Genomic DNA, 27,233 nt, shown 5'->3' on the forward strand with positions numbered 1-27,233 from the left:
TTACACTTTTATCATTAGAGTAGTAAACAGTGACATTTACCTTTATCGATCTATTTTTTCAAATATATTTTTCAATAGATTCTCTATGCTTTCTCTATTTCATTTAAATATTATTTCTTCATTCATTATTTATTCCTTTTTTAACACAATATTCTCATACCCCATCCTTACTCCTTTCTTTACTAATTTTTTATTATTTTTTATTCTTTTGATAATGAACAATACGACATCAAGTTTGGAGAATGACGGTTCATTAGCAAAAATCTTTTTGAGTTTTAAAGAAGCTGTTGGAGCTGTTTTTCCTCTTTTTTATGGTTTCATTCTCTATATTTTGGCTTTGCCTACTCTATTGGAGATACTCTTAGCTTTGTTTGTTGAAAGTTTTTATTTAGAGGGTTAAATATTTTCTAGAAAATGAGTAATTTTTCAAAAAGTATTTTTATAAAAGTATCTCTTTTTTTTTTTTTTTTAATGTTTGGTAACAACTTCAGATGAGTTAAAAAAAAAATTCATAACTTCCCTTGTTTCACTTATTGTGAAATAGAGTTGTTTTCCAAAAAAAATTTAGTAGAAACTAGAAAACAATATCTAAAAATAAATCATACTTTTTTTTATTGACCAAATATAGTTTTATTTTGACTCATTTTTTCTGATGCTATCAAACACTGGAAAATTTAGAAAACTATCTTTACACATTGTTTTCCATTGAAACAAACGGAGCATTAAATCAAAACATCAATTAGTTTTTTGTGTAAATGGAGTTTAAATCTCAAATCTTTTATATATATGTATGTATATTTATATAGCTACATTTTATAGTGGGGTTTTCTATGGTACACCCACTATAATTAAAATCCTTTTATTTCAAGAATATTAATGTAAGGACACGATTCTCTGGCGGCCCAATAAGGATGTTGGGCTCGCGCACGGAAGATCCCTCACAATATAATTTGTAGAGAGTGGGCTTAAAAAGCTAGCCGCTGGTCGCGGGGCGATGTCCGATCCTGGTTTTAGAGGAATTCAGGTAGAAAAAGGTGTTGGGCCTGAACATTTAAGCCCTAAGACGTCGCACCATATGGGATGGGACTCCTCGGAGTTGATCCGAGGACCATTGAGGCCTAACCCCGGTTATCCAAAGACGGACTTTCTTCAGTGAAGTCCGGTGTTGTTGAGATGTTCTCTCCCATGTGATCCTCCTTTTTCGGAGGTGGGATGGGATCCCCTTTAGATTTACTTGCTTTCTTCTTTTATACTCGTCTGTGTTAATTGTCCTTCGTCCACGTGTAGGGTCAATCTTTACAAGACTGATATTTGTCCCATCAGTCTAATCCCAGAATTGTTGGGTATGGTTGATAAGGCTGCAGAGTACGGCTCTGTCATGTGTTGGGTCTTATCTGGAAGGGTAGTAAGGATAACTTCCCCAAGATATTTTGGATCTCCTTATAAATTCGTCCCTATACCAGTTTTACCCCTTTATTTCGGTGGGATTCAGGATCTGCCGAGGACCAAACTGTTCTCGGCTGCCTTCCAAAATTGTTTTGTGCTCTGTACTGTAGAGCTTGGGCCACAGCTCTCCTCGGACTGGGCCTTCGGATTTTCCTGGAGCAATCGGGCTTGGTCCTTAAATTATTGGGCCCCACAATTAATATTAATATTAATATTTATTTATAGTTATAAATTAGTTGTGTAGGGCCCTTGAGCCTAGAAGTATTTATCCATATATTGGGTCTATGGCCCAAGCCGAGAACAAGGATTTGCCTGAGGAGGAGAAGTCTTCGTTAGAGGAGACTGCGCTGATAAATAAAAGGTGGTGTTTGGTCATAATAGCTCTGGAGAGTGTGCCGAGGATGAAAACATCCTCGGCTAGACTGTGTTGAGGTTTTGGAAGATGGTTTGACAGCAAGGATGAGAACCGAGGAAATTCAATTAGGGTGGACAAGCATTGCAAAAATATCAGATAAAGAAGAGCCCAAAAATATATGGGGAAAAGCTGCTACCTCCGCATTAAATGCACTATAACTAACTCTCTGACCGCATTAATGTAAAAGTGATACCTGAATAGTATATTTCAGCCTTACAGCTATTACATGAGAACTTATGGGAAGTGCTGATGTGACAAGTATTAACACTAACCATCTAGCATACAGGTGGAAGGTGGAGATAAAAATGAGGGAGAGTATAAAAGAAGAAGGAGGAAACGAGATTGGGGGATCGAAAAAAGGAGAAGAAAAAGAGAGAAATAAAATAGCATTCCAGAATCAAACTTGTAATCAGACTTATGAATATAAAAGAGCAGACCTCCTCGGACTTTGCCGAGGATGATTTTTTCAATACAACCCTTTTTCTTTTCATTCTCTTATCATCTTAATCCTTCCCAGTATTTGTTTAATTAACTAAAGCCCAATTTTCCAACTCACTCTCTACAAATTCATTATTTTTGGGCTTTTTGGGCCTAAGTCTATCCACATAGTGGGCTGGAAACTCAAATCTGGTCCTTACAAATTGTAAATATCAAAACACTTATATGTATATATATAATCATAAAAATGGCATATCATACGCCTTAAGTGATATGGTTTTTTTGTTGTGGCATAGGTTCAATGAGTTCATACCAAATACCAAATTTTTTTTTTAAGAATCAATGGCCTAGGAAAATTTTTAAAAAATGGCACAAGAAATATATATATATATATATATATATATATATAGGGTTAGGTTCAAGTTACATTTAGTCTTCGTTTGGAATGCGTCCACGTCCAGCATGTCTGGCGTTTTTGTTTTTTTTTGTTTTTTAACCAGCGCTTAATGCACTGTTTATGGGACATGAACAATGCAAATAGGCAAATGAACAGTGCTAAACAGTAATGAATAGTAGCCATATATATTTTTTTTTTTTATTGTTTTTAGTTTTCAACAAAATAAACAGTATCCAAACACACATCTAGTGTAACTCTAAGCAATGTTACACCACCCAATAACTTGTTATTGAATAAATATTTTGAAAATTCAACCATTGAATTACCTGTTTTATATGTTCTTAACATGCGTGCCAATTTTATATCAATCGGATGTTATTTACCATTTGATCTATAAACTCATATTTTATACATTATTTTAAACTACAAAAATTTGAATTTTAATAATTGATTGATGACATGGTTATTAATCTTTGATCATCTCGAAATTTTGCAAGTATAAAGAATATACGAAGATAATGTAATATAACAGTGAACTTGTCAATGTTCGCATCCAATTAAAAAATATTGAATAATGTAACATTACTTAGAGTTACACCAGGTGTAACTTGAACTCAATTCATATATATATATATATATATGACTAATAAGTAAAAATTTATGTATTAAAATCATGAGGCAAACAAGCAAAGGCTATATTACCGGTTCACAATCATCAACAGTAGCAAGTAGCCAATGAGAACTCATAATTTCAGAATTAGAAAAGAATTGAGAATTCTCATCTTTTAGGTCCCTTTGAGGACATTTAAGTTTTAACAAAGAACAAACTCATCAATTTATTTCTATTTTGATAATTTTATACAATTCCTCTCAATTTTCAAAACAGTTACAACAAATGGTAAGCATCTCATAGTAATTTGATTATTTATGCAAACAATATACGTAGAAGAATATTTGATTGCTGGTTTCAGGTTTGTTTCACTAGGCAGCTATTTGAATGTTGTCGTGCTTTGCCGTGTTATGATGATGGTAAGTCCTTAGATGAATTATGGAAATCCAGATTAAGCAACAAGCCACATGAAGAAAGTTGACCAGATTGTTAAAGAGAATGATGCCACAACATAAGTCCATAGCATAATGACAGAGCATTCACTCTCTCCCGTCTTAAGCAACTGAGAAATAGTACCTGCCAAGTTCATGACACAATGTTACTAATTCAAATTTTAGCATATATAGTGCTTAAGTGCTTTGTTGTGAAAATCACAACCAAGGAATGGACAACTGAACATATTTCATCAAATAGTTTGTTTACTTTGTTATTAGGCTCAAGTTCAAACTGAGTAATGAATTGTTTAAACTTGGTTTATTTACTTTGTTATCAGGATTGAGCTGAATTGAAGTTTAAAACTGAGCTCAAATTTTCTGTTCAAACTTGGTTAGTTAATTTTATGAATAGGCTCAAACTTGATCAAATCATCCCTTGCTGAAAAACCTATATCTCTTGAGTCTAGATTTGTTAATGCATACTATGCATCAAATTATATTCTGAAAATATACTAATTAACTCTCTTGCACTTCAATAGGAATAATGTTTGCAAAACATGAAACAAAAATGCAAGTTTTGACAAAATTTTCTTTGTAGTTGATACATATTAGCAATGGAAAGAATGTATTATCTTCAGCGTTTAGGAAAACTTTGGGCTAAACTTGGTTTTGTTCAAGCTTGGTTCATTAAGTAATTGAACTTCAAACTCCTGATCTTCGTTTGTTTAATTAATGAACAAGCTGAAACGAGCATTTTCTGAAGCTGAACTCAAGCTATTCACTAAGACATGTTTTATCACCTAAGACACAGTGGCAAAAACGAAATCTTTCATATTAGTGGACAAAGATCCACTTCTGCAGGGTCTAGGAGAGGGAGTAGGTAGGCAACCTATGTCATTTATAGAAAATATTGGCAAAACATTAGTACATTAAGGATTAATCTAGTTGATTTTTAGAATGTTCAATCAATAAGCCTACTCAGTCTGATCTTGCCTAAATATTTCTAACAAGCACAAGGTATATATGGCATTCAAACATAAGGCTTTAACAACAATTGCCAACAAACAAACCAATCTGTTAAGCAATGTAAACTTAAACAAGCGCAAATATGGATACCACCTTAGGTAGCATCTTTAGAAGCATTAATCACGTCTTCCATACTTAATGGGATCAAAACTGGTGGTTTTAGGCTTGAATAACTGCATATAATAATCACCAATGGAAATTCAGTGATCACACATACCTACAGTCATAGCGGGTGGAAGAGCATACTGAAGCATAAGTGTAAACTGATATAATGAATCTGATCCCACCACGCCAAAATGGTTTGCAGCCTTAACAATAACAATACCCAGTAAAGGCGATATAATGTACCGAATTGCAATAATCCCTAGGACAATTGATGGACCTACTTCAGATCTCTTTAGACCTGTAACAACAAATATATTAAAATAAATATCAGAAACCTTTCATGGACAATTAATGAGGGGATTGAGCCAACCCAAGGAATACATAATAAAGATTACAACCAATGTTAAAAGCCACCTCTAAGAAGGTTCGCTCCAATTAACAATGTCATACAGGGTATTGCTGCCTCCCTGTAGAAGAGAAACGAAACTAAAAGGATTTAATGCAGATTGGCAGATAAAGAACACTCAAGCTGCAAATCAGAATGTTCAGATTGAAAAGAGATTTTTTCATGTTGTTCCATTGCTTCTAAGTTGTGAGAGTTAATGGTTCATTAGGGAAGACTTAATTGCTCAGAGGAGAAATACTGGTTATTTCAAAAGGCCCTTCCAGGCTGTGCATATTTGACTATAACAACTATATGTACTTATACTATTGCTGCTAATATATCATTATGGAGTATTTACTAGTAAGGATGGACTACTGCTGCCAATTGTACTTCTAAATAAAAATGGAATACTTTTTCTGAGACAGTTTTTTGCTAACATATATGTAATTGATTTTTCTGTCTGATGCATTGGTCTTCTCATGGGAGTGATTCGCACATGTTCATTCCTTAAATATAATTATAAATTTAACTTTGATATGTGCATATTAGCACTACTTCAAGTTGCAAATATAGGAATTTTAGAGTTTAGAATTGTGAGCAGAAACTTGAACACCAAAATCAAACTAAGACTCAAGCAGTGGGAGCTTATTGAGCCTGTGGCAGGAATCATACCCTATCAAACTCACAGAACTGTAGATTGCACGAAGAGGAGCATCATCACCAATTAGTAACTTTTGAATTGGAGAGACTATTCCAACTGTAAACGCAATAATCTATAGAAGTAAAATAAGCATATTATTTAGAGATCCCTGTGTGGCAGCATATACACAACTTTAAAAAAACTTTAAAATAGATATATTCTGAATAATTATTTTGAGCTTTTGAAATGAGTCAGGCAGTGCATTATGCCATTCCCCATTTAAAGTGTATAATTATATTCAAGTTTCAAGAAACATAAAATGTTTAATTTTGGAATGAATATGCTTCCAATATAATTTCTCTAACTCAAGGTCAAGATGGAGTGAATTCCTCAGATTATCTACTTTCTAAAAAAAAATTAGGAACTGCAAATTTTACTGGAATTAGAGAAGTAAACACAGACCATATTGATTTCTAACAGAATAAAGACAAAGCTTATGCCGAATAGAACAAGAACTATGAGAATACCGTTGAAATGGTAGCTGGTGCAAACAATTTTTTGAGGTCAATGTACCCATAGAGATTCTTAAGGTGCAGCTTAGCCTTCTCCAGAAATGATACCTATCAAATGAATCTTTAAAAGGTTATTTTATTCAAGAAGAGAATGGGGAGAAAAAAGGGAAAGAAAAGCTACCTTTACTAGCACTGAAAATCTTCAGTATAAAACAATATATCTAATTAATATTATATAAAAGTTAGATTGTATGAGACATACAAATTGTAATGTGATATTAGTTAAGAAGACATGTGGTAATCCATGTATTGGAATTAGTGATCTATACTTAAAATGCATCTTATTTCACAAGGAATCATTTTAGGATAGGAGAGTAGAATATTCCATTCAACATTACAAAATGTAATAAAAGTACAACTATTTTATGCCCTCAATCTCCTACATTGAAGCTATGTCCTACATGACCTGCACATGTGCTAGCTTGCTTCTTAATGTCCTCTGATCTTCATACAAGCATTTATCCTCTAACTGAGAGTCTAATGTTCTAGGTTAGGATTATTTCTTTTTTATTTCTCATTGATTGAATTGATCATGAGTGGAAATCAAATGTTGAAAAAAGCAAGCTTTTGAACATTATAAATGGGAAGCCACAACAGAAGAATATCAGAAGAAACCTTTGCTTTTTCTTCACATCCAGTAGAAGGGACTTCAACTTGCTCTGTATATTCCTCAGAGGTGGGGCAGCCCCTTGAAGGAAGAAGAGCTTCTGTGCAAATCTCTGAATATGGGGTTTCCTCAGAAGTTATATCCTGGATTGTAGAGTCATTTGTGTCAATTTCTTTAGTGGCCTTGTTTGCAGATAACCGCATGATAGCATACACATAAGTCCATAAAAATACTTCTCCTAGCTGGACCATCAAAACAAGAAACAACAAAATGATTGAAATTAATCCGACATATTTTAGGAGCTGTAAGACATACAAAAGTAGATTAGCTCAAGAAGAGCTTGGGGTTATTGATATATTTGCGACTAAAAAAATCATCCAATTCAGTTATACAGATTAACTGAAAAATGGGACATACTGTTAGAGGCACTGAGAAACATGTTATCATTCAGATCAACTGGTCAGCTGGTCTTACTGTGACATCCATTTATTTTGGTAATCTTAAAACAAGAACAATAGACTATTACCGCCATAGAAAGCGCAGCATAAGCCTCTCCATATGTAGAGCAAACAGAAGAATCTCCAAATGGACTATTATCCTCGTCACAGACTGCTGGGAGTATAATCAGAAGTAAGGTTCCTAAATTTCCTGCACATAGCAATTTTTCTCTAAATATATTATGGACAATACCTTTCGATCATAAATAAAATGGTGCATGAGATGGTGAAAAGTTGCAATTGTGAAACTTAGTGGCATAACTAATTCTTAGAGTAATGTACTTCAATGAGGGTTGATCATTGTGATGCAATGATTCACATTCACTCCTACTTGCAATTACTTTGGTACAACCATATCCAGTAATGCATCTTTAGTTTGTAATTTTATGTGAGGAAACATATTCACTGCACTCTATTATTATTAGAGGTGTAGACAATACTTGATAAAATTGTCAAACAATGAGTCGCATCTGTATGTATCTTGTTTCATATTTATCCTATATAGATTGAAAAACATTGTAAAATTTCTGTTAAAAAAAAAAAAACTTGTGGTATTTGGTAATCAAATCTAACATGACAAATAAAGTATTAAGTACTTTTTGTATTTACTAAAAATTAGGACATAAATATTTGTATATTATACCATTTTCAAATTTCAAGTTTCAAAATAAAAGCAATTCTATTACATCACATCAATTAGTTAGTGAATTTTTTTGAAAAGGATGAAATTAATACAACTACCGCAAAGGCAAATTGTTTCTAATCTTTTACTTCAAAGATCAAATTGAAACTCAAATGAAATTTGTATCTTCCCAGTTTAACTCATGCTGATGATGAGTTCATTAATCATATTTTACACAATACCTATTGTATCATGTATCATTAGTCACTATCCTATATATGCCCTAAATCAGGCTATTTTGTATGACTAGAAAATGTACACCTATAAACAGTTTATTTGGAATTTTGTCTACCTGCAGCACAAGAACCAATGATAAGGCTTTGCAGATGTTGAGGAGCTCTTGTGATTTTTATCAGTATCCAAGCAAGGGCAGAGCCTATGATGAATGTGAGAAGCACATTCACTGGCATGAACCACCTACACATTAACCAAAAATTACCAATGAATAAAAATGGGGTTGGGGGGGGGGGGTACGGAATTTCAGAAGTTTGACAGAGCTAAACTCACAAGGTTACCAAACTTTCTAAAGTAATTGTATCAGCCAGTTTGCTGAAAAGGTTTGATGGAGTGAACACATAGAACACCAACTATACACAAATACAAGTAGTGTTGTTAGTCCTTTGCAGGTCTTGGGAGCATAGCCAAAGTGCATAACTTCAAAAGAGAGAGGAAGAAATAAAAGAACATTATACAAGTCATTAAAGAATTGATTATGATTTTTGATTAATATAAGCAACAATTAGAATTAAAAATCAGCATACATACACTCTTAAAATGTGTTCTTTTTTCCTTAATGAAAGTAACTAAAAAACAATGTAACATCTACCGCCAAACTCCTTTGATCAGTAAAAGGAAGAAGAGATCTAGACAAAGACAGAGTTCTAGACTTCAAAAATACTAGTAAGCTGGCCAACATTTTTGAAACATTAAAATTTGAAAAAGAACAGAAAAGTTAAATCTTTTCATGAAGTTTCAATAACATTGGATGATGCAGCAGTGCTATCATGAATGGATGAAAGTGGTTGATGTTTGGCATTCCTTCTTAATTTACTTGTTAACTGTCATCATCCTTATATGTGCAGGAACTTCTGGAGACTAGATTGCAACAAAGTGCAACACACTTGACAGAAACAAAAGGAGTTTGATTTTGGAACTTAACAAGAAGCATCTGCAACATGTCGGTAAGAAGACCAATATTGAACAGTAAGAAATTTTGGCTTACGTTATTCAAATATGGCCTTGCATTTGCCCCCAAGAGATTTATACGCTCTGTTGCGAGAAATAAACCAATAGCAGTAATTAAGAGTATTTCCAGCGTTGGCCTTAATGCCACAATAAATAGATCCAGGAATCCCATTTTAAATACTCAAATGAAGTTTCTCCTAGACAAGAAACATGTCCAGTAAGTACTCCCAGCCAGATATAGTATATCTATTAACTGTATAAAAAGAGGCAATGCCTCTACAGTGACATTTGGTTGATTGAGGGACTTTTGTCTTTTTCTTTTTTCAGTCTTCTAAGTCAAAATACAACTGAAAATAAAATAATAAAATATAAAATTGTGACCAACTATAATTGAATATAAATATTTTGTGAAAGTTACAGTACTTTTGGTTTTTCCAATATATACTATTCATCATCTTTTTTATTTTTTTTATTTTAGTCATCGATTTGAGCTCTTTTTTTTTTTTTTTTTTTTTTTTTTTTTATATATATATATAAAAGAGCAAATAGGCTCATGAATAGTATTATGAACTGTATTTTTTGTTTAGTGACTTGCCTTTTTCCTCTTTTTTTTTCCTTCAAGTTCACCAACTTGGTTTGAGCTTTTTTTTTTTTTTTTTTTTTTTTTCTTTTCTTTTTCTTTTTCTTTTTCTTTTTCTTTTAAAGAATCTTTATATATTTACTTTCTATTTGTAATATAAGCTTACATTGTATACACACAAAAAGTAGAAAATATTATATGTGAAAATCACTTTTTTATCCCTACATTTTCAGGCAATTTCCACTTTGGTCCTTATTTTTTATTTTCACCGTTTTTGGTCCTTATTTTTTATTTTCACCATTTTTAGTCCTTATTTTAAAAAACATATTCTGTTTTAGTTCCTAACGTCATCTCTGTAACGGAAATATCCTATGTGACAGATGAAATGGCATTGTTGGCAAAAGAGTGCCTACATGGCTATTAAAATAATAATAAAAAATTTTAATTGTCATTTAAAAAGTCAATGTCAGTATTTAAAATGAATTTAAAATCAAAACCATTTTCTTTTTAAATTTGTCAATTTTAAAAATAAAATAAAATATTTTAAAAAATATGAATAGATTTTCGGCCAAAATGGGAAATTAATCCTGTTTGTCAAACAATATAATTAGTAGGCATTGTTACAAAATTATATTTTTTACTAATATCTCGAGTTTAAAGGACTCGATTTAGAGCTTATAAATCAAGTCTCAAAAACTCGATTCCAGTGTTCTGATCATGTCTGATTTTGCGTATTTTTCACGTGGCGTTCATCTAAAAATCGAGTCTCTAAAACTCGATTTATAAGCCAAAAAAAATTTAAGTTTGAGGTGAGGAGAGATGTCTGAATAATTGGAAGAAAAAAGACATAATTATGCATTGATTTATGATGTAAAGCTTGCTAGCACTGAAAATACTTGAATAATATTTCTTTTCTTTTTTTTACAGAAGTGATAGAATTATATTAATATATGAAAAGTACAAAAGGAAGAGACACAAGGAGTTTACATCAAGCTTGACCTCACCCCCATTAACTACGTGGCCCAAGAAAACTCCTTACACACAACAACCAGAAAAGTACAAGTAAAGATAAAGTTTGAATTTTTTTTTTGACAGAAGTGATAGAATTATATTAATATATGAAAAGTACATAAGGAAGAGAAAGTATCAGAGCAGTTTACATCAAACTTGACCTCACTTCACACTAACTCCATGGCCCAAGAAAACTCCTTACACAACACCCAGAAAGGTAAAGTGTTTTGTTTTGTTTGCTAGCACGTACAAATAGATGCTGAAAGGGTTGGCTTATAAATATCAAGTCTTAAATACTCGATTTTTAGGTGAATATTACATGAAAAAAACGTCACATTAAATATGATCAAATTATTAAAATTGAGTTTGTGAGATTCTATTTATAGGCCTAAATCGAGTCTTTGAGACTGAAAATATTAGTAATATATATAGTTTAAAAATAGTAATTACTAATTATATTATTGGACAAATAATGTTAATTTTCACTTTTGGCCTAGATTTTCTTACAACTCTCTCTAATCTCAGATTCTCATCAGATTCCTCTAATCTCAAACTTCCTACCTCTCACCTCCAACATCACTTCATCTCTAATCAAAACCAACTCAGATTCTTACACCTCAAACTTCCGTTTCTTGATCTCACTCTCTCTCTCTCTCAGTACCCCTTGGTTGAAGCTCCCACCGTTCATCTCCTTTGATCGTCGCCGCCACCGCAGCTATCAAGTTGGTAAGATCCTCCTAGTCAATGGGTTCGGCAAGGTTCACAGGTGGTGGGACCGGTAAGGTTCATCGGTGGTAGGTTCGGCAAGGTGGTGGGTCAGTTTTTGCGTCGTATGTGGTGTGTGGTATGGGTTTCCAGCATATCTGAAGGCCCACGTTTTCCTCTCCTCCTCACTTTCTCATCTCACCCTCGCTATCTTGGGATTGAATTTGAAGAGGATCTGAAGCCGATCTTGGGTTTATTTTATTTGTTTTTGATTTTTGACAAATTTGAAAAACTCATTTGCTGTATCTATTGAGAAGGGATATTCTGGGTTTGTGGGTTTATGAAAGGACTATTTGTTGTGTGTGTTGAGAAGGGATCTTTTGGGTTTGTGAAAGGGAGTTTTTTGGGTTTATGAATGAGAATTTGTTGGGTTCGTGAAAATGGAACGAGAATTTTCTGGATTACCAATTAAGAGAGAAAAATGTTCAGATCTTGGGATTGACGTTGCCAAGAAAATGCTTCATTAAATTTTATTTTATTTAACTGTTATTGATCTGAGTTTTGATGTGTTTGGCTTTAAAGAAAGTACAAGAAAGATAGAGAAATGAAAAGAAACAAAAAATAATTTGCTAAGAACATGAATATGAACAGTCATGATCTTGGGGAAGAACACAAAAAACATATATGAATATGTTCTTCTGAAGAAAATAATAAAAGGAAAAGAAAATTTTATTTTATTTGGTTTTGAAAATCACATGTTTAGAATTTTGTTTTAATTTTTTCTGACGTGGTTTTTTTTAATATTTAAGCCTACTCAGTCTGATCTTGCCTAAATATTTATAACAAGCCCAAGGTATATATGGCTTCCAAACATAAGGCCTTAACAACAATTGCCAACAAACAAACCAATCTGTTAAGCAATGTGAACTTAAACAAGCGCAAATATGGATACCACCTTAGGTAGCATCTTTAGAAGCATTAATCACATCTTCGATACTTAATGGGATCAAAACTGGTGGTTTTAGGCTTGAATAACTGCATATAATAATCACCAATGGAAATTCAGTGATCACACATACCTACAGTCATAGCGGGTGGAAGTGCATACTGAAGCATAAGTGTAAACTGATATAATAAACTGATTAGTAGGCACTGTTACAAAATTATATTTTTTACTAACATCTCAAGTTTAAAGAACTCGATTTAGGGCTTATAAATCGAGTCTCAAAGACTCGATTTTAGTGTTCTGATCACATCTGATTTGGCGTATTTTCCACGTGGCGTCCACCTAAAAATCGAGTCTCTAAGACTTGATTTATAAGCCAAAAAAAATTTAAGAATGAGGTGAGGAGAGATGTCTGAATGATTGGGAGAAGAGAGATGTAATTGTGCATTGATTTGTACTGTACAACTTGCTAGCACTGATAATGTTTGAATAATATTTCTTTCTTTTTTTTACAGAAGTGATAGAATTATATTAATATATGAAAAGTACAAAAAGGAAGAGACACAAGGAGTTTACATCAAACTTGACCTCACCCCCCATTAACTACGTGGCCCAAGAAAACTCCTTACACACAACAACCAGAAAAGTACCGGTAAAGATAATGTTCGAATAATATATATATATATATATATATTTTTTTTTTTTTTTGACAAAAGTGATAAAATTATATTGACATATGAAAAGTACAAAAGGAAGAAACACAAGTACCAGAGGAGTTTACATCAAACTTGACCTCACTTCCCACTAACTCCGTGGCCCAAGAAAACTCCTTGATGGAGATCAAGGCACCGCTTCGAAGGATCTCGTTCAAGTACCAATTAAGTCGGTTACAAGAGCACGAGCAAAGAAGTTCAAGGATGTACTCAACGGACTCATCCAAGAGTTATGGGCTCAAGCAAACTCGTGGAGGCCCATTGAGCATGATCCACGTGGGCAACAAAAAATCATCACCTTGATTCAAGTTCTAGAAGGATCCGGTCAAGGTTAAGAATTGGCATGAAATATTTTGGGGTTTATGTAAAAAACGTTATTCTAGGTTTAGGTGATTTATTTCCTTATTTTTAGGTGCATTTAATGTTTTTTAGGTCAAACTTTATTCCTAATATGGTTAGGTATCAATTAGGAATTATTTTAGAATATATTTTCTTGTTTGTCAAGTTTTAAGGAGCCCTTAAGTAGTCATCTAAGTCTGTAAACATTTTTGAGATATTATTGATAAAACTTGTGAGGCTTATTCTCTTTGGTTTTTTGAAGAACTACTCGAAATTATCGGGAATTCTCGTGGCGTTCATCTCGACTTATCAAACGGAGTTTCCACCATCATTTGTGGCATCTTCCTTATACCGAGGTTCTTGTTTGTCATAAACAACGGGTCGAGGTCTCCCATTTGAATCTGTCCATAAAACGATCTTGGGTTCCCTTTCGTTGTTGGGTCTCGTTATTCTTGATGGGGTTCACATCACTCCTTACACACAACAACTAGAAAAGTACCAATAAAGTGTTTTGTTTTGTTTGCTAGCACATACAAATCGATGCTGAAAGGGTCGGCTTATAAATCGAGTCTTAGAGACTTGATTTTCAGGTGGACGCCATGTGGAAAAAACGCCACATCAGACCATAGAAACCGAGTCTTTGAGACTCGATTTATAGGCCTAAATCGAGTCTTTGAGACTCGAGATGTTAGTAATATATATAGTTTGAAAACAGTAACTAATAATTATATTGTTTGGCAAACAATGTTAATTCCCACTTTTGACCTAGATTTTCTTACAAGTCTCTCTAATCTCAGATTCTCATCAAATTCCTCTAATCTCAAACTTCCTCCCTCTCACCTCCAACATCGCTTCATCTCTAATCAAAACCAGCTCAGATTCTTACACCTCAAACTTCCGTTTCTTGATTTCACTCTCTCTCTCTCTCAGTACCCCTTGGCCGAAGCTCCCACCGTTCATCTCCTTTAATCGTGGTGGCCACCACAACTATCAAGTTGGTAAGATCCTCCTAGTCAATGGGTTCGGCAAGGTTCACAGGTGGTGGGATTGGTAAGGTTCATCGGTAGTGGGTTCGGCAAGGTGGTGGGTCAGTTTTTGCGTCGTATGTGGTGTGTGGTATGGGTTTCCAGCATATCTGAAGGCCCATGTTTTCCTTTCCTCCTCACTTTCTCATCTCACCCACTCTATCTTGAGATTGAATTTGAAGAGGATCTGAAGTCGATCTTGGGTTTATTTTATTTGTTTTATATTTTTGACAAATTTGAAAAAACTCATTTGCTATATTTGTTGAGAAAGGATATTCTAGGTTTGTGGGTTTGTGACAGGACTATTTGCTGTGTGTGTTAAGAAGGGATCTTCTGGGTTTGTGAAAGGGAGTTTTTTGGGTTTATGAATGAGAATTTGTTGTGTTCATGAAAAGGGAACGAGAATTTTCTGGATTACCAATTAGGAGAGAAAAATGTTCAGATCTTGAGATTGACGTTGCCAAGAAAATGCTTAATTAAATTTTATTTTATTTAACTGTTATTTATTTGAGTTTTGATGTGTTTGGCTTTAAAGAAAGTACAAGAAAGACAGAGAAATGAAAAGAAACAAAGAATTAATTTGCTAAGAACATGAATATGAACAGTCATGTTCTTGGGGAAGAACACAAAAAACATATATGAATATGTTCTTTTGAAGAAAATCATAAAAGGAAAATAAAATTTTATTTTAATTATTTTATTTGATTTGGTTTTAAAAATCACATGTTTAGAATTTTGTTTTAATTTTTTCTAACGTGGTTTTTTTTAATATTTAAAATGCTGATGTGGCATTATTTAAATGTCAATTAAAATTTATTATTATTATTTTAATAGCCATGTAGGCACTCTTTTGCCAACATTGCCATTCCATCTGCCACATAGGATATTTCCGTTACAGAGATGACGTTAGGGACTAAAATGGAACGCATTTTTTTAAAATAAGGACTAAAAGCGGTGAAAATAAAAGATAGGGACCAAAGTGAGAATCGCCTGAAAATGTGAGGACGAAAATGTGGTTTTTGCCAATATTATATACATTTGCAAAAAAAAAAAATTGTACAAATTTTGCAAATGTGTACAACATTTACCAATCTTTATGCATTTACAATATAAATTTACATTGTAAGTGCAATGTATATTTCTATATATATATATATATATATTATATAAAAAGAGTGAATGAGAAAAGTTACGGTAATTTCACTACAATAGTTTTGATTTGTTTAACTTTCACTGTTTTGCTGGGCTTTTTTTTTTTTTTTTTTTTTTTTTTTTTTTTGTGAATGCCTAAAGTTGTAGTATATTTGCTATATTATTTTTTATTTGTCCACAATAATTTTCACAACACTTTCATAACAAATCAAATATGGTAAATTGTTATTGGTTTTAATTTAAACTTACCAATGAAACTACTTTTTTGCCCACCAATAACAACTTGTAGAAACCTATTATTTATGATTTGTTGTGAAAATGTCATGGACATAACATTTTTTTGTGTGAAAAATGTTAAGACATCTTGATGTTGTCACAATATTTTCAAAACTGCTGAGCTATCAATTCTTTACAAGTTAAAATAAAATATAACAAGATTATAAAAGTATTATGAAATGTTGCGTCATTCTGTTGTGTTTTTTAAATTTATTTGTTGGTTTAATTAACTTTGTTGAGCCAAAATTCACTATTCCACATACAATTTTCTTGGATTGACTTTTTGTATTTTTTTTTCTTTACACACCATTTTAAGTAAAAACACATGGTTTTGCACACAAAAACAAAAAACAAAAACTTAAGAAAAAAACATTTTTCATCCTTTTTGTTTGGGGTAGTTTACAATTCTTCCATAAACTTTAAAATCAAGCAATTTTTCTCTTAATATTTTGGAAAATAGCAAATATGTCATATTGTTATCCTCTCAGTTAAACCCTAATGAAAGCTTATGATTCTTAAAATATTTTATTGTGTACTACTAAATTTTAGCATCCAAAAAATTTTATTTATGTATTTTGAGTTTTAAATGATAAGAATTCTTAAAAAGTTAGAATGATGATATTTGATGACACAAGCCTTTTGTTATCTTTTTTATTTTTTTAAATTTCTTAGCAAAACTCAGTTGTTTATTGTTGGAAGATGATGATATTCGTTATCATTCTTAGAAGTTTTTAGAGAATAGATATATTGTCTTTAGCAAGTAGGTACTAAAAAAAATATTATAGTTAAATAAATATTTATATGTTAAATAGCTACCCTAACTTGTGGTTGATCAAAATTCTTAAACGAATGAAATTAACTTTTTACGACATAATTATCAAAATTCTTAAAATTAATGTTTCTTTTGATTAATGTAAATCTTTATATACTTTAAAAATCAAATGATTTATATCTTTGTTTTGTAATACAAATAAAATCTAGAATTGACCTTCATTACTACAGTATTTTTTTTCCACGGCAAGCACGTGCCTTGCACGTGCTGCCCTAACTAGTAATTGAGAAAAACATGTTCAAGTTCCCTACTAGTACCTTCAACTGAAATTCTTGGAAATCATAACATTAACAAGTATTGAGGTAGCAAAAACAAGAAAAAGACATCGAATAAGTACCCTTGCGGCAAATGAAACAAGCAAACAAAATATACATATAAGAGTCAAACCCAAGAAAAAAAAAATGCTCCTCTTATGAAAGTTTTGTTCACATAATTAATGCAGCAATAATTGCTGTACATATTGACATACATTTTTTCATCAAATTTCAGTAGTTTGTTTAGACGACAATACCCAATTGGAGGTGACATAAGTTTATATCTCAGTTTCCAATTTTGCTAGTGATTAAGCTCAAGAGTTTGTGCATACTCAGGAGCTTTTGATTGTTAAGTGTTTGGCCTCCTCTTGCAAAAGCATACCTACAAATACATTAAGAGTTTGGATAAATATCAGTTAGTTACAACATTAAATTGCACTAGTCGCAGACCTGCGCATTGCGCGAGATAATTTTTTTTTAGGTTGATCTTATTAAATATATTTGGGATAATAAGTAATAACACTCTCTCATTCTGTTTATATTAATAACAAAATATTTTAACTTTATTTAAGAATCTGTTTATAAATGTCTAACCATGGTTAGTAAAGACATTACTCATAACTTTAGAATTAAAATACAAATTTATAAGATACCAAAATATTTGAAATGAAAAATCTCTCCATAACTCATTGGGAAAAGAAAAGGAAAAAAAAAAAGAAAAGAAGCAAAAGACATTACTTAATATTTTGAAATACACTTTAATTTAAAATTTTAAAATAAGAGAATTTAATTTTAAAATTAAGGTTAATTTTGGAACCTACCTTAAGCACATGCAAGTTAGTACACAATATTTTAATATTAATTTAACAAAGTTTGGTCAAACAAACATAAAGGGTGAAAATATTTTTCACTTTCAAGTTTGGGATAGAGTGTCATTTCTTCAAACCTCAAGAAAGGAGAATGTAATTACCCCTATATTATTATTGTTGTTGTTGTTGTTGCTGTTATTAATAATTGATTTTTCATTTTCTTCTAAGTTAATAAATACCTTACATATACCTTTTTATTTATTTATAGAATATACATTTTTTTAACCTTTACATATCTTTTGTTTAATGTCAATCTTTACATATACCTTAAGTAAACTCTATATATTCCACTTCTTTAGATGTGCAAAATCATAGACTACTACTTCATAATGATAGTAGCTAATTAGTTTTATCACTTTTTTTCATAATTTCATTTATAATGTTTTTTACTATTATCATAGTTTCATTTCTTATGTAATTTCTATTATTATATGAGAACATCTCATTTTAGTTGTGAATTAGAGTTTGATTAGTTTTAAGTTTAAATATATTGCTATGATTGTGTTTAATTATTGATTATTGATTCAATTTTTTAAGTGAATGTAACAGTTAATTTTATTGCACTGTAAAATTTTTAATGTTCTTCATATTGGTCATATTTATTTTTTATTTTTACTTCTCCTTACAACCTCTTTGTTTTCCAATTAATAGTTACTAATTGACATTTGATTTTTTTTTTCTTTACCATCTCTCTCTCTCTCTCTCTCCATAGGCAACCTATTGTTTTCCAAAACTTGATGATTATTTTATTGCATTAAATATGCATTGTAGTTTTTTATTTTATTTTTCATTTAATTTTGCTACCCTTGAGTTAGTATATCCATAACTATTAGTTTCTTTATATTATATTTGGTTTGATATCCTCATTATTATTATTATTATTATTTTTTTAAAAAAATTTAGTGTTTCCCAATTGGCATTTATTTTGTATTATATTTTTTCTTTGATGTATTGGATTTGAGAATGAGTGTGTCCCTAGTATTACTCCACTTTATGAGGACACTTTTATTTATTGAATTTAAGTAAAATTTTAAAATTTTAATTTTTTTTAAATAAAAAAAGGAGAGAAATTAAAATATAAATAATTTAATGATATGGAAGATGTGGGGAGACGAATAGTGATATTAAGGTAGAAGGTAGTGGGGAGATGAAAAGATAAAGGTAAGGTAATAGCTTGGACAAAGTGTAAATGAAAAAAAAAAGAGTACAATTTTTTAAGGATAATTTTAATGATTTAAATTTAAATAAAATATTCCATTTTTAATTATTATTATTATTATTATTATTATATATAGATGTGACTGAATTTAAATGTTGAATAACATAAGATGAGAAGAAAAAAAAAGTAAAAATAAAATATATATAACAATAAATACCAATAAAGAGAACAATTGCACATAAAAGATTTTTATTGTTTCTTATAACTCTAATTAAGATTGATAGTTTTTTTTTTTTTTAATATGTGTTTTAGTATTGTGTTTTTTTAATTTCCCATTAGAAAGTCTTTTCTTTCCCTTTTATAATTTTCATTGAATTTTGGTTTAGTTGTTTTTGGAAATAGGAATTTGAATATGCCTACCAATTTTTTGACTAATAAATTATCATAAAATCTATTTTTTATTTCTTTAGTTTTATTTTAATTTTGGTTAAGTTAACCTTGTAATTTTGTGATGATTTTTTATTATTATGATAATTTCCTTATTCCATAAGAGATGAGTTGTATATTAAGCAAATGTAACACACTATAGCAAAGTTAGAAGAATATGGTTCACCTTAAAAAATATTAATGAAATACACAAAAAAAAATATATTAAAATGATATCCACCCCAAATGTTTTCCTATAATGACAAGCTTTATCTTTTAACCTCTAAGAAATGCAATGTAATGACCAAAGGATATGCCCCTTTAATATATTGTCTCTAATCAAATAAACAAAGGCTCTTGTCCCCTTTAGGTACAGGTTTATACGGAATTCAATTGTTTTCAATTTCTTCTTTCCTCTGTAAGAAAGAACCATCAACCTTAACTAACCAAAAAAAAAAAAACCATCAACATTAATTAGAGTTATAAGAAAGAACAAAAATAGGATAACATTTAACAATTAAAGAGAAAAAAACAATTTAAAAAACAAATCTAAATGGCATTAACCAATGTGGAGTTTTAAAGAACTCTTGGTCTACCTAGAATATAATGGAGAAAATAAAAATGAGACTAATACTAATTCTAGGAAACATATATAGAGAAATAGAAATAAGGATGCTAATTAAAGAACATTGGCAATACCATCAATCCCGTTTAAAGCTTAATCATAGCTCCACTAATTTGCTGACTTTCAACTTTTGGCTGGTATATATTCAGGTGTTCTCCAATGCCATAAAATTCCTTATTGTCTGGTTTTACTTGAATTCCAGCAAACTACCCAATCAAATTAAGGAGAAAATGAGAATAATGATTCTAGTGTAGAACAAAAAATCCCAAAGATTAGTAATTTGGCATAAATAGAAGAATGTATAAAAAATTCATCGAAAAATTGAGAGAGAAAGAGAGAGAACCTTTTTTTGAATTTTGGCAAACTACCCGATTAAATTAAGTGAGAAAATGAGCATAATGATTCTAGTGTAGAAAAAGAAAAGAAAAGAAAGGATTCCCAAAGATTAGTAATTTGGCATAAATAGAAGAATGTATAAAAAATTCATCGAAAAATTGAGAGAGAGAGAACCTTTTTTTTGTGAGAGAAAACCATGCATAAAATGGAATAGATAGTTACAAATTTATAGTAAGAGAATGTGAATAAGAAGAGACAAAATAAAGGAAGATGAAGAGAAAGATGAAGAAAATGTTTATGTAGAGGGTAGTGGGGAGATGAAAAGAAGAAGAAGAATATTTATATAGAAGGTAGTGGGGAGATGAAAAGGTAAGGGTGAAAAAAGTGTGGAAAAAGTGTAAATATTAAAATAAAATAAAAATTAAATGTTAAAAATAATTATAGGAAAATTGGGAAAAAAATGGTAATGAGGTGGACGATCATGTGGCTCAATTGGAGCGTAGCAACAATAAATGCTACGCTTCAGCTTTTAGATATATATAGATTGGAAGCTTACGCAAATTGTGAACAACAAAAGCACAAGTAGAATGTCTGTCTCTCTCTCTCTCTCTCTCTTGATGCTTTTTAGAGGAATGAGTCTATGTAAATTATTTCTTCACGTAAAGAACATTGATTTTGTAAATCAAGCAGTCTTAAACATAAAAAAGAAGGGACTTACTGGACTCTGCCACATAGAAAGTTTATACTTTGTACCTAGCAATTGTACATATTCCCATAGGAACTGGAGCTTTCTTGGATGTCAAGTACAAAGAGTTGCACTAAACTTCTTCTCTCATTTTATACTCTTTTGGTAACACAAAAACTTCCTATTTTAATAAGTACTATTTGTAACGTCCCATAATTTTGATAACAATTTAATTCTTATACATAAATTAAAAAGGAGGCCTATAATTAAATGAATTTAATTGATTTGGGCCTAAGATATTAAAAATAAGATAAATACTATGGTATATGAAGCTCAAGTGAGGTGATATAAGTAAATATATGGGCCTTGATAAGTTTTTAAAAACCCTAGTCTTTTACCTCTTAAGTTATACGTGTATATACATAAGAAGATTCATTTTGTTTCAGCCGCAACACACTACTAAGGTTTTCTTTTCTTCTATGCGGCTGTGTGTGGAAACCTGCAGCCTACAAGTATGATTTTCTCATGCTCTAAATTTAAGAAGTTTGAATATTCAATAGCTAGCAATTGTCATGAACCTAGACTATCATTATATTAATAGAAAAAGGGCTTGATTAGGAATGGTCAATATGACTGTATGTCAGGAAAGGGTACTCCATAGGCTTTGAAATTGTACCTAATAGAGTAATAGGCTTGGACCTTATCAATTCAAGTGTGTCACCATGTGAAAGGGAAAAGGTTGCTTTATGGTTGATATTTAACTTCTTATCATCCTTCTAGTGACGTGTATTTAGCTCTAAATTATTGTAGAAGGCAGCAATGATTTTCAAGCCTAGAATATCTTGTTAGCCCCTATAATGTAGGAATAAGAAATTATATATTATTTAAGTTAACCAATTTGTTCGGAAAATTGACTAGAAATATCTTATGTTTTGTGGCATCAAGGGATTTATGGTTGCAGATATAGGCGCACACTATAATTAGAATAGTTTTGAAAATTTTGGAAACCTGATTGACAAGTTCAGGCATCAAACGGGGCATTTCAATGCTCCCATTTATCAATTTAATAACTGCAATCCCAAGTAGTGATGGCCACAAATTCAATAGCCAAGCCCACTGACAAAGCTGAAATGTATTTCAAAGAAACTAGACGCCTCCGTAGGCCTTAATGATGATAGGTTAAACTATTTAAGTGTGAAAACTGATTTTAAGTGGGAAATTGTGTATTGATGGACCTATCTTTGGTGGTGCTAGGTTCTAATTCTATTGATTAGTTGTGATTTAAGGGAGGTTGGTTTCATATTTTTGCAAATAAGAGGTAAGTGGTGTTTACTAATGTTAGGAAATATGTGAGTCAATGTTAGGAACATATGTCAATATTTTATATAATTGGCTAATCTTTTGACAAAACACACTTTACTTGTATTTGGGTAGATCTTGGATGTGTTTAATACTTTAAGGAACAAAGTTTCAAGTTCAAGTGTTAAAGTCATGCAAGTCTGTCCAAGAAACAAGTGAAGAAGTGCTGGATTTTAAATCTCGACAGCTACTATCTATCGAGGTTTAAAGAGCTGTTGTAGCCCGATGCTCGACAACTAGCTCAATAGATAAGCCATCTATTTAGACTTATGAAATTCAGTTTTTCAGATCTGATTTCCATTCAATCTGTGTGTATATGTTTGGGCCTTCTTTTCTCACAATCCTAAACATATATAAGAATTATTTTAAAGGCCGTCAAGAGTTGCGCGAGTGTGAAGCAAAGTTTTGTTCATGCAAATTGTGACCGAAGACAGAATTTGCCTAAGTTCATCTATCTCTTGAAGAAGCTGTTGTGTTTGTATACTGTAGGGTTTTGTGATCAAGAAGCTTCTTGATCTTCATCGTGTGATGAATTGAAGAACTTTGTAGCCAACATCTTTCTCAAGTTGGTGAGTAAGCCGCGTACTGGGATCTACACATCGAATTGGTTATTCACTTACTGGGAGTCGTGCATTGAAATGAGAGATTATCACTACAGAACAAGTCCAATTGGGCATTAGGGTAAAGGTTCAACTATAGGTTGGTATAAGGTACTAAGATTCCTTTACTTGTAACCGCTTGTTTTGATAATAATGGATTTTCGGGAGTAGTGACCTTAAAATCACCCAGTGGGATTTTGCTGTGTAGGTTTTCCCCATTCAAAAACAAATCATTGTATCAACTTTATTTTTCGCTGCATATTAACTCAGTTGGTGATTTGTTTGTGCTACCATACTTATTGCATGCTAATTGAATTAATTAATTAACTTGACTAATTAATTGGTTAATTCATCACAAGGGGTCAATACATTCTTGGCCTATTAAATGGTATCAGAGCGGGCACACTCTGATTAGGTTTTAATCTTTGATGTGTGATCTATTGACTCCTGTTTGTCATGGATAGAGGACAGTCTCTTATTATACCTCCTTTATTTGATGGCACTAACTATGTATACTGAAAAGTATGCATGAGAGTTTTCTTGTAGTCATTAGATGAAAAGATGTGGCAAGCTGTGGAGATAGGTTGAACCAAGCCTACGGAAGTGCCGGCCGACTGGGATGATGCTAAGATCAAGGCGGCAAACTTCAACAGTAGGGCATTGAATGCTCTCTTCAGTGTAGTCACGAATGAGGAGTTGATAACGCCTTAAAATGTATACTTGTTATATATTTATATGGGCGTTATCTCCTTATTACTATGCTTAATTTGTATAATTAAGTCATGATTTGCATTAGTCCCTATTATTTATCTTTACATAATTTATTGAATAAGATGCTATTTATCGTGTATAATTTTCTATTTTCAGGAAATCATGTGAGAAAGATGAGTTTACAAGAATTTGTGAGAGAATGGAGGCCAAACTAGAATGTAGAGTTAAAGGACCATGCTTAAATGTCTAAGGAGGTGCAGCTGGAGTGCTTGGATCATTTACCATGATTGGAAGCTTCAAATAAGGAAAGAAATCAAAGAGGCAGAATCTGAAAAGGAAAAATCTGATTTGAGCACTGATCAGTATTTCGGGTGTATCTCTGTCCTCAAAAATCCAATTGACACAAGGCCAAATGGGTTGAAACCGTGACTTAAATATCTACAACTTTTCAATTTTGAGTTTTTCGAAATTCTCAAGTTTTGAAGGCCGAAATTAACTCACAAATTACCACTGTAAACTTTGACGGAAATTAAAATAGTAAATGTTTTATTTCCTTTGGACACTTAGACATTAGGGTTTTGAAGGGAGGCTGGGTAGAACGAATTTTGGGAGAGCAAACCTTGTATTTTTCTTTCTCTAATGGCAGCCTAAACTCTTTGCTAGGGCTAGGAGTTATGTTTTTTCTATACGGTATGAATATTCAATGTGATTCTTTCTAAGATTTTATTTACAATATATTTGATTGTTCAATTAGATTTCTTTTGATGTATTAATTCTTCCATGCTTTCAATAAGTTCAATCATGTTTTTCTTATTGTTTAGATGAATTTCTAATAGTTTCAAATAGAAATCAGGATTTAAAGTGAATGGGGGTTTTTTTAAAAACTTTTCTAACCGCATTATCAATCGAGGTTATCATGCGTTCTTGAATTGTCTCAGTTCAACCGAATCATAAGTTTTTAATTGTATAAAAACAATCAATTATGAAATAGATATTTTCTTAGATCATTAAAAATTTCATATCGATATAGGGAAACACCCTGATACCCTAGTATTTACATTATTGATTTAAATTAGTTATTATTATTATTCTTGTTAACAATCACCAAGCAAAAGTATTTTTCTTCTTCATCCAAATTGTTATTTAATTATATTGTCTTTGAATTTACCCTGCTCCTAGTGGTTCGACCTCGGTACTCCGAGAATTATATTGCTTCGATCTCCTGTACTTGAGAGTGAACAAGCAATTTTGGCGCCATTGCCGGGGAGCTGCTGCGTGTTCAGAGGCAATTTTTTTGGAGTAAAGCATAGCTGGTGGAAATTCTTTTATTAGTAACTTCGTTCCATTTTTTCCCTTATTTTGTTTTTATTTTTCTGTTTGTTTTTATTTTATTTTATTGTGCATTCATTGTTGCATGAGCATTTGGGTTAGAAACGAGAGAGGTAGACTATAAATTTTTGAAACTTACTTTGGTAATCTTTTTGACACACCTTTGCCTTCACCTTTTTCATCAATCATGGGTGATGAAACACGTAATAATCATGAGAAGAATAGAAGAACTATGTATGAATTGTTGCATTCCATAGAAAATTCTGTTCCTTCATGCATCATGTTTCCACCTAATGCACTATATGTAGAATTGAAGCAAGGTTTATTAGCAATACTTCCTGACTTTAGGGGACAAGAAAATGAAAATCCTTATGTCCATGTTAGAGCTTTTGAAGAGGTAATTAGTAGTTTCTATGCACAAAATGTTATTGAGACTGCTAAGTTACGTTTCTTTCCTAAGTTTCCTTTTTCTCTTAAGGATAAGGCAAAAAGTTGGCTTTACACCTTGAAACCTAGGTCTATAGGTAGTTGGGGGGAGATGGCCAAAGAGTTTTTTAAGAAACATTTTCCTCCCCACAAAGTCCAGCAAGTAAAAAGAAGGATAGCTAGTTTTGTCCAAAGAGAAAATGAGACCTTATACCAAGCTTGGGAAAGGTACAAAGATCTTTTCAATTTCTGTCCAACTCATGGGTATGAAGATTGGGGGTTGGTTAGCTATTTTTATGAAGGACTTATACCTAGGGACCGACAGTTTGTTCAACTCTCATGCGGAGGGGATTTTTTACAAAAAGAACCCGAAAATGCAATGGATTATCTTGATGAGATAGCTGAAAACTCTAACACATGGACTGGACCTAGCCCTATGGACTCCACTGATAGGACTAGAACTAACACTACCATTTCTAGTGGAAGTATTTTCAAGTTGAGGGAAGATGATAACATGAGTGCAAAAATCAGCATGTTAACTAAAGAAATTGAGGTACTCAAAATGAAAGGAAGTAGGAATGTCAGTGCTACCTTTAGAGAGGACCCAATGGAGGTGTGTAAAATTTGTCATGAGATAAACCATGCTACAAATGAATGTGCATCACTTTCATCATTCTTGAATGTGCCAGAAGAACAAGTACATGCATTTAATTCATACTGGCCAAATAATTCTTCATATTCTAACAATTATAACCCAAATATGTGAAACCATCCGTATTTGAGTTATAAGAGTGACAATGTGTTGAATCCTCCTACTCCAAGGAATTTTAATTCACCACATGCATCATCATCATCTAGAATTTCCTTGGAGGATGCACTTAGTACTTTCATTCAAAGGCAAAGTGAGCAAAATCAAAAGTTTGAATCCATGCTCACTAGGCTAGATGAAGAGGTAAGAGAGACTAAGAGTCATATAACTAGGCTTACAAATTCATTGAGTGGGATAGAGAGAGGAAAACTTTCTTCCCAAACTCAACCCAATCCCATCAATCAAAATCTAAAAATTGGCTCTAAGGATAAACATGAGGAAGTAAAGGCTGTGACCATTTTGAGGAGTGGTAAAGACATTAATAAAAGTTCTCCTTTAGTAACTAAGAAATCTAATGAGACCCTAGTTGAAAAAGAGAAAGATGAAATTGACTCACTTGGATTTGGTGAAATTGAACAATGCCCAATCCCTCCACCATTTCCACAAGCTTTAAAATTACCTAGGAAATTGGACACCGCATCTGAGATATTAGAGCATTTGCATCAAGTCAAGATAAATTTGCCATTATTGCATGTTATCAAGTGAGTGCCTGCATATGCCAAGGTAATTAAGGACTTATGCACCATCAAGAGAAAGCATCATGTGAAGAAGACCGCATTCCTAACAGA

The 27,233-nt window shown here is 31.9% G+C and overlaps 1 protein-coding gene across 1 annotated transcript; it reads right to left on the reverse strand.

The window, feature by feature from the left end:
• Nucleotides 1-3,506: 3,506 nt before the first annotated feature.
• On the reverse strand, nt 3,507-9,649 carry LOC115988072 (protein PIN-LIKES 3-like). Its single transcript, XM_031111704.1, has 10 exons — nt 9,477-9,649; nt 8,762-8,841; nt 8,547-8,671; nt 7,602-7,723; nt 7,084-7,317; nt 6,424-6,516; nt 5,929-6,029; nt 5,286-5,338; nt 4,984-5,169; nt 3,507-3,882 (listed from the first exon to the last, which is right to left on the reverse strand). The coding sequence occupies exons 1-10, from the start codon at nt 9,609-9,611 to the stop codon at nt 3,758-3,760; spliced, it is 1,254 nt and encodes a 417-aa protein (XP_030967564.1). The 5' UTR covers nt 9,612-9,649; the 3' UTR covers nt 3,507-3,757.
• Nucleotides 9,650-27,233: the final 17,584 nt, after the last annotated feature.

Source organism: Quercus lobata, chromosome 4, assembly GCF_001633185.2.
Source record: "Quercus lobata isolate SW786 chromosome 4, ValleyOak3.0 Primary Assembly, whole genome shotgun sequence".
Classification (NCBI taxonomy): domain Eukaryota; kingdom Viridiplantae; phylum Streptophyta; class Magnoliopsida; order Fagales; family Fagaceae; genus Quercus; species Quercus lobata.